The 9,295-nt window shown below is 45.7% G+C and overlaps 1 protein-coding gene across 3 annotated transcripts in view; it reads left to right on the forward strand.

Annotated features, from left to right (window-relative positions):
- SCAF11 (SR-related CTD associated factor 11) overlaps positions 1–987 on the forward strand; it is a 48,269-nt gene extending 47,282 nt beyond the window's left edge. For all 3 annotated transcript variants that reach the window (XM_075080959.1, XM_075080957.1, XM_075080958.1), the window contains one exon: positions 222–987. In XM_075080959.1, coding sequence (XP_074937060.1) covers positions 222–350 — 129 coding nt within the window. In that variant the 3' untranslated portion in view covers positions 351–987. The remainder of the gene's footprint in view (positions 1–221) is intronic.
- Positions 988–9,295: the final 8,308 nt, after the last annotated feature.

Genomic DNA, 9,295 nt, shown 5'->3' on the forward strand with positions numbered 1-9,295 from the left:
GCTTTCTCAGCTCCTCAGAACAGAGCTCATTTCTTGCGTGAAAGAGCTGAATGGGAATTCAGAAGTATTTGGGAAGCAATTGGGAAGTGTTGGGAGGTTTCCAAAGTTGTTCTGCCCGGGATGGAGAAACCCGGGGTGCCGGGAAGATAAATAGACAGTGTGGAACGGAGGCAAATCTTCGGGACTGCTTCAAACTCTTTTTTTCTTTAAAAACGTTGTAGGTTTGTCATAGCAAGAGTGGAGAAGTGAATTCTGCAAAAGTGGCGAACCTAGTGAAAGCGTATGTAGACAAATACAAACATTCACGGAAGAAAAATCCCGAAGAGGCAGTCTCCTGTGAAAGGAAATAGAGCACGTTTTCAGTTTTTAATTTTATTCTATCTGCAAAGTGCAATTTCAACATGAACCGTTAACTGAAAATTGTACATGACAGTTATTTGAATCTGGTTTTGATAAAATTATTTTTCAATGTAGTATATAATGTTTTGTTCTAAAGAAATATAGATCTCCAGGGCAACTTCTTTATTCCTTTTTAAAAACAGATGTCTAAAAAAAAAAAAAAAAATAAAGGTGTAAAGAAGAATCATTTAGGAATGTATGATTGTGTGGATACGTAGATGTACAGCATTTTGACTTGAATAACAGAGTGCATTAAATTAGAAACTTCTGTCTGAGTGCATTGGTTTTGGAGCAGGTATGTACAGTACATGTAATCGGTCAGATTAAAGTAAAATTTTTTTTCTTTTGATTTCTCCCTAATTATAACCAAGATAAAATAATGTATTGCCTTGACAAATATTTCTAGCGTTAACTGGACAGGCCGAACGCAGGGGTCACAATGTGTATATAAAAGCACATGGCGTTGTCTGAACAGAAGAACTGTTTAGATTTTTAAAAAGAAGGATCATAAACAGTAAAAGGCAGCGCCCAGAAAGCATGGGCGCTGCGCGTCTGTTGTAACACCAAATAAAAATTATGCTGCTTGGTTTTGTTTGTGACGTTTTTCAATTTGTTTCAAGATAGTGGGATGAACTTGCGTGGTGCTGAAAGCCCTCAACCGCCACACACCGCCACCCCCGCTTCTGGGCTGACCCTGCCCTCGGCCCGGAGGGAATTAGTGGGCTAGAGCTGGACGTTCAGAAACACAAACCAGTTTGTTCTTCAAGTAAAATCAAGAAAGCTGGAGGTTGTTAGTAGGCGCCCGGTCGATCAAAGACTGCCAGTTGTGCCTGTCTTCGCTGTGTAATACTTCTCTTTCTTAACTGTAGCAGGGATCACCAGGCCGGTGTCGTCGAATCTGTGCGATCTGAAGTCATGTGCAACAGCTTTTCCACTTCCCTGAGCGCTTTTAGGTAGGGAGGGAAGTAGAGATACCACAAGCATTTTAAAAACAGGTGTGGGGTCATGGAATGGGCTAGGGCAGTGCTACGCCTAAGGTCAAACCGGCTTTACTGAGGTAGCAGCAGGGAGAGTTGCTGAAATGCTATCACTGCGTGCTCCTCAAGGAAGGAACAGCTTGGGATCCTTCTGCATTTCCGTGGAGAAGGAGCCTTACTCTGGGAGAGAGTAACGAAACAAATCTTCCTCAGACAGCACTATTCACATTTCAGCACTCCCCATGCGGTAACCACCTTTGGCCTCGGCTCAGCCTGGCTTCTGCTCCAGCCCAAGGGCTCCTGCCCCAGAGGCATAAATACAAACCACTTTGACCAAAAGTATCAATCGAGTTTTCTGAGAAATTCTCTCTTCGTAGCCAGGAGTTCCCAAATTAACTGTTCTTGGCAGAAAACACAGTCTTGCCCTGTAAGTAACTTTTGCAGCAGCCTGAGGATGAAATAAGGGATACGCACCCTGTACACACACCTGATTATATAGAGAGAGATATATGTGTGTAAAAAATGTGTCACAACAGTTGATCACTTGGTTTTAACTATAACTTTCTGCAGACTTAATGAAGCATTGGACTGTCTATATTTATTTTTGTGTGCCTAAATAAAAATACTATGTAAATTAGAAACAGATATAATACATTTTCTACAGTCAAGCCAGGTTTTAGATTTTTTTTTTTTTTTCCCAAGTGCTCAGTTTTACACTGTGGTAGCAATTTGTATGATCGCTTGAACTATTTTACGCTAAAATGGGTTAGCACTTTTTCAAAAATGTTGTAGCAAATTGCTATGTGTATCCTGGTTTATCACGCCATGCGTACTTATTTTTATTACATTTTCCTTCTCTGAATTTTCGGATTTTAATGACTTTTTGTATCTTTTTACTCTATACAGTTGAGCCTTGCTATAAAGCTCCTTTCAGGAGCCAGATAACTAACTCTTTTGTGGGTTTTCTTTTTTTTCCCTTTTCAAGCAGAGGTAGAAATTGGGTGGGAAGGAACAATGGAGGATTTAAACTGGGAGGGGGGAAGGGTCACTAATTTCTTGTTTTGCAGCTCCTGGCTGGAAGATAAGCTGTCACTTCCTGCCAGGTTGGTTGGGCAGTGACCATAGCGATGCTCCACTGTATTTCAAAACAAAATGAAGAATATCGGATAGAGTAGCATGTGATCAGTAACTTTATTTTTTACAATTAAATACTTCAGAACTTATCAGAAGATATGCAGTTGGTTACAATTTCTATGTTGAATTAAAAAAAAAAAAAAATGCATTGCCTTAATACAGACTCTCCTGTTTTTCCCAAAAAGCAGTAACGCCTCTGTCAGCGCGACTGCCCAAGAAGGCGGTACTTTAACCGTGTAGTCCTGTTTTTGTTCAAATAGTATGAAAGCTGTATTCTATTTATTGAAACGCCTTGTACTGAAAGTCCCAATGTGCACTAGCACTGAAGGCGAAGCGATGGGGATGCTGAGCCCTGTCGATGCCTCCAGGGTATCCTTAATTCATTCGATCCAAATTGCCTTGAGGAAAACAATTGCTAAACTGTGTACCTTCTGTGAACGCACGCGCATCAAAAGGGTTTTCCTTGCACTCCTTCCACTGTCTCACGGTGCATGCTGCTGGAATGTCTCAGCCTGAAGATGTATCTTGGGAGCACAGTGGCTGTCCCAAGCCCACAATACGGTGTTTGTAGCATAAGGCTGGAGTGCTGTCTACTGAAAAATTTACTCTAAAAACTAGTTTTGTGTAGTGCTTAACAGTTTCTAATAAATTCTTTTCACTAAGCTGTAAGTAGTCCGTGTTTGATCTTAAGTCATTCTGGCTCAAGTGGTTTAAATCCAAAGGCAATGCGTAAGTACTATTACTTCTGTACACAGGCATATTTAACCTTGCTCTGTGTCACCTGGGCTCCCCCGCCTTTACAGCTGGTTTGTTGCCAGTCCGTCTGTCCTCACCCTGCCTTGTCTGGCTGCAGACGCGGCAAGCGGAAGGAAAGCAAGCACAGGCGAGCGCTGCAGCAGGGACTGGCCGTACTGGGCCTTGCAAAGCGTCGCGGGGCGGGGTGTGTGGGTCATCCGCTGCGTGGCCCAGACAAGGGCAGGACTCAAACCAACCGGGCCACGTCCTGCACATGGGAAGTACTGATCAAAACAGCGGGCTTGACTGAAATAGCCCACTGGAAATTTAGCACGCGACAGCCTCCCTTCCTTGGGAGCGACACTGCAGGCATCGCCTTCTAGGATTAACCCCACTGTACTGCCATGAGGTGCCTCGTAGGTAAAGCAGACACGCTGTGGGAGGCCTTCGAGGTGGCCGGCGGCCTGCTCTGAAATTCAAAGCAGCTTTGTGCGATCTGGGTGGGCTTGGCAGGGTGCTAACCGCTGGGGTGGGGAAGGATAGTCTGCCTTGATACCGCTCCCGTGGTACCTTGGTCGTGTGCTTACTAAAGGCGCCCTAATAGATGAGCATGTGGTCTTAGGAAAGAGCACACCACTTTTGAGGAGCAAGGGTGGAAAGCAAGGTCAAGAACCAAGTGGCTTGGTGAGGGTGTTCCCTGGGGAGGGGGAGGCTTAGGGGCGCAGATGGAGATACAATTACGATCACTGCATCGGAGGCTGAGGGAAGGCGTGCTGAAGGACACAACTGCCAAGAGAAGAGAGTCCTGAAGAGGAATGTAATTAAACTGACTGCAATTAACTAATTAAAAACTTCTTGCCTAAGTCGTAAGCCAGTCTTACTTCCATGTGCCTGCTTGGGGCCATGGAACTGTTCAGGCATCCCAACAGCAAAAATCACCACTTCATCTATTGTTGCAAAGGGCTTTTCAGTACATTGGGTTGACTTAAGCTACGTCCACCGCTCCCCGCTCAGCCTGCACCTGCGCTTCGCTGCAAGCCACACACAGGCGTCACGGACGTTGATTTTTGCACAGGCAAAGCCCTTGATCTGTGTCCTGCAAATATGTGCACTCAAGCAGGTGAGGAGTTTTGTGCATTTAAAACATAATGACTTGCATATGAGGAGAACCATCTGCCTGGTGTCCTCAAAGGCCAATCACTGCACCAAGCAGACTGGTGGGAGGAAGGACATCTCGCTTTGGAGCCGAGCAGTGTCAGCACCACCAGGACAGAACCGTTTCTGAGGGTGAGCAGGCCCAGATCATGCGAAGAGAGGCACGTGGGGACAACGGGCAGGGGCAGAAGTAGCTCGTTAGTCAGGACGTGTAATTTTTGCTGACCGAGTGCCATTGCAGCGCGGTTTGTGCAGTTAACGCCTTTCTGGATCCCACCTCGGCAAGTAGTGCCTTGAAACTTTACTCAGTTTTGCTACAGAGATCACTGTGCTGGCATCTACTGCCAACAAAAGGGGTTGGTTTTGCCCCAGAAGCCACATCTCGGGCATCGTAGCACAAATACATTGATTACAAAGGTGAATTACACCTTTTGAAGCACAGGGATGAACCTATTCTGGCAAAGATTTTCATTATTATTAATTATTGCCATATTCACATTAATCAATAGTTTATAAAAAAGTAGGGACAAGAGTAAGGACAATAAAGTAGATATTATTTTGAAAGCTGCTGTATCTAATAAGTACTCTTCAATGGACAATTTCAATAATGAATGGAGCATCTATGAAAATTTTTTTGTAAAATCACTAACCTAGAGATTAAAACAAAAATAAAAGCACAATTAACTACTTGCATAAAAGGAGATGAATCTAAGAGAAGGCACAGGCCAGGATACGGAACTTGACTTAAAGCTGATTCTTATTTTTCCAATGTTACAACTCCCAGAGACTCACACGCCAACAGTAAGCTTTCAGCCTGCTCCTCATTTTCATGGACTGTTTGTGCAATAAATACAGGGGATTACAGCAGTGCAGTAGATGCTCATTATCCACAGTAAACAATCAAACCCAGAGTGGAATCCAACACAGAGAAAAATTACTGCAGGAGCCAAACCCAGGGAATTTTGGCAGCAGGTTGTCACATAATTAGTCCTGAAGTGTTGCAGAAATTAAACCTACAACCACTGAATTTTTTATGACGAGCATCAATCAAAAATAGCCAGGGATTCCCAGACAGGACACACACACCCCCAAAAGGAAACCTGTCATTAGAGAGCATTTAGGAGAAAAGGCTGTCACACACACAGCTTGCTCAGTCATCATTATGTACCACTGTGTGGTACCTGGTAGTTAAATGACTCTATCAGATGGGTAAACCCTAGACTATTGCCCCTGAAAATATGATGACATGTCTTGGAAGCACAAGATCTGCCTCTGATTTGATTGGTTTTGACTAATGCCAACACACTACGCAGCTGCTGCTCCCAGTGCAAAGCACATGGCTTTGCTATGTAACCTCAGCGTCCCCGAAGCACGAGGGATTAAATAACCAGCTCAGGCGGTGGGAGACCCTCCTCACCAGGGGGTTCAACCCCCACCTCCCTCTCACTAACACCGTGCAGCTCTGCAGCCACATCATCAAGCCAAAGAGGGCACAAGGAGATGTTCTTCCACAGCCTTGCATCAAGCCCTGAACTCCTGCCTGGTGTCTCAGGGCAGTTCCGAGAGAGGAATTTGAATTTGAAGAGTTCTAATAAACATACAGTGATAGTCGGTATTGGGGGAAATACAACACACACACAACCACGCAGCCTAGGCACCTCCTGTTACATGGGTTGTGGCAAGTGGATTAAATTACAGACCTCACAGAGGCTTGTGACAGAGCTTTGAAGTCACAACCTTCCTAAACCCTACCGGCCCCAGGTGACGCTGGTGGCACAGCCCCACCGGCACTCTGCGGTGCCCAGAGCAGCGACAGCGCCCTCCTGTTGTGAAGGTTACAGGGAGGCGCGCCCAGAACAGCACCCACCTCACCCCGTTTCTTCATTGCCCTAGTGGCATTTAGTGGAATGATGTTCATCACATGAACTTTTGTAACAGTGCAGGGCAGCAGCGGAACTGGGCCAAGGGTACAACCTCCCGCCCTGGAGGATGTGTTTCATACTTTTATGATTCACCACGTAACTCCATCCTAAACAATATCAACACAGAGAGCCCTGCCCAAAGATAAGGGACAAGCAGATATTTAGGTATCAGAAAAATTCACTCCTAGCCAGGACAGCAAGTTGCCTGTGGACAAGCAGATTGAAAAACCCCAAACAACAAAAACAGCAAACCCTCTCAAAAATGCAGTTTGCAGCAAATCTACCAAAAAGGTATTCAAAGCCTACCTCAAAACAGCTGTCCAAAAGCCACCCAACCTAAGGGCGGACGACAGACCTTACCATTAATACATCTTTAGGAGATTTTTGCTATTCTAATATCACATTTCTTTTCACTTAAGGTAAAGAGCCATCAGCTTATCCTGCCTTTTTAAGGGTATCAGCTCAAATTACTCTCTGGTGATCTTATCACAAGAAGCCAAGACACAAATGGCCACACTGTTGTGAGAAACAGCAGATTGTGACACGACCATGTGAAAACCACCAAGCTATTAAAACCAACCCAAGATAGTTTTGAAGTCACGGTAATTTAAGAACACACTGCCATCTCGCCACAAACAAAGCGGTGATAACTTTACTCATAAATATCGGCCCTGAATTCTCCACCACTTGCAAACGATTCACGAACTCAAGCCGCACCGTGTGAAATCCCCCTCGCCCACCGGCTCCAGGCAGGCACCGCTCACCCCTGCGGCGCTGCAGCCCTGCGCGCAGGCCCACCCTCTGCCGTGCACAAGGACGTGGGGCAACCTTTTGGCTCCGCAACCTTCAACTCGCTGCCCGCGCCAGACGTCGCGGTCTGCGCGCGCCTCGCGTTACCCCGCAGGCGAAAGGACGTCAGCCGCAAAGCCCCCTGCAGCAGCGCAAGGACCGGCTGACAGGCGAATAACTACCTGGTAGAAAAGGCAGAGGAGGGAGAAGGAGTGCGATGGGATGATTACGGGTATCCCTAGCTGTTACACGCCATCGTATTGCAGTAACCTGCGGATCTGTTTTCCCACAAGGCAGGGCAGTAGTGCTACGGCAGATGAGAGTGTTCCACGCACCGTGACTTGTTGCAAGCTGCAAAGGAGATCTTTGGCAGCGATCTGAATTGAACTCAAACCTCGCTATGTGCTCCAGTGCTCCTCCCCCTGGGCTAAACCTCCCTTCGAAGCTGGAGAGCAAAACCAAAAAGAAAAAACTGAAAACGGAATATTTTTAGTAGTAACAAAATTATTTGTATCTAGGATGTGCTTTGCCCCGAAGCGTAGGTCAGCAGGCAGCAATGACCACTGAGGGTTGTGCGCTCCAGCCCTGCCATCACGTGGTACAGAAGAAACACTGGGCACCGTATCATCAAGCGAAGCCTGGCACAAATGAACAGGGAAAAGAGCAGATTTAAGGACAAAAAACTAATGCTTTTCCTCCTTCCAGGCGAGGCTGTTGCGACAGTTTTCAGCAGAGGTCAGACCACACGCCAACAAAGTGCTCCGTTACCACGCTGATAACTTAACGACCTCCTGAACAGTTGGACTGATGATTGAGGAATAACATTTACTTTGGCAAGAGGTGCTTTTAGCACCCTTACTGTACTAAGAAACCCTTCAAAAGAAGAACTTTAACCGTAGATACAGAAGATGTCCTCGTTTTAGAAATATCCCTAACCTGGAATTAGTATAATACAGTTTTGCTACGTGTTTTCTTGCCGAGAAGTTTGTACTCTTCTTCAAGATGACGTTGTGGAGCCAAGCCAACACAGAGATTCTTTACGACTGCGCTCCTGAGCTGACGCGCACTGGGGACCGCGGGATGTTCTCCACCAGCTGTAACGAGCAGTGCTGTCACTGAAGTAACTTATAATGAAGAAAATACACATCATACAAATTATGCATTTACCTGCTCCGAAAATACCTATGATGGCAGTACGCAGGGTGTCGCATGTAACACGAAAGGAACAGCGCCAGTTATTCTCCCCCACAATGAACTTTCAAAAAAACTGGATTTGTCACACACAACTTGGAGCTGCGAAGAGTTAAGTGACAGCAAGTCTGCATCGAACTCCCACATGCAACCATTACACTAACAAGCGCTACAATACAGATGACAGACCTGGCACTCACACCGCGATAGATACGGTTACATTACCAAGGTAGCTGTGTGAATCCTGCAGTTTTTCTGCTTTTTGGCATCTATATTCTGAAACAGAGTGTTCTCCGGCAGCAATCAGCTAGTAAATATGTCACAGTAAACCAATGAATATGCATGCAGATCAGTAATGCACATCGCCATTGTACTCCACAGGCTGCGACTGTGTACTCTGGGCCTTGCCCTCCATTTGTCACTCAGAAAACGCACGGCTAAAGATTGCGTTTGGGCAGCCTGGAAACGGGTACGTTTGGAACACTCAGCTGAAACTAAGTCGTGCTGAACACTGTAAAAGGCCTGTAACAGAAATTGTAGGAGAGGGGAAGGTTCCCCTCCTCGTTCCCCGTGACTGAAATCCTCACAACAGCAGGCTGCTCGCACAGGTAACTTTGCTTGTGAGAGGGCAATCTCAAGCAATGGGATTTCTACAGCTCCCTTCCAAAGACTACTCTGGACCTTGTTTCTCCCCTTCTTATTTCAATTCCGATATTCCATGCTGTATTTCCTAGAGCTATGAGAATCAATTCCTTTCTCTACGCATAGGCTCATATTTTTCCATCTAGTAAATACTTCTTCCTCTCAAATCAACGATCACGTAAAATTATGGACTTGCTTCTCAGATCCATTAGGTAACAGCAAATGCTAAAGAGCTGCAAACGACTGCACATTTTCCACAGAAACGTGCGTTAGTTCCATATTTAGTGCAGACTCATCAAGGCCAGGCTTGGTTCTCACACAGGTTAGCGGTCGGGCTGCGACTTCACAGAA

The sequence above is a fragment of the Phalacrocorax aristotelis genome, chromosome 1 (genome assembly GCF_949628215.1).
Source record: "Phalacrocorax aristotelis chromosome 1, bGulAri2.1, whole genome shotgun sequence".
Lineage (NCBI taxonomy): Eukaryota > Metazoa > Chordata > Aves > Suliformes > Phalacrocoracidae > Phalacrocorax > Phalacrocorax aristotelis.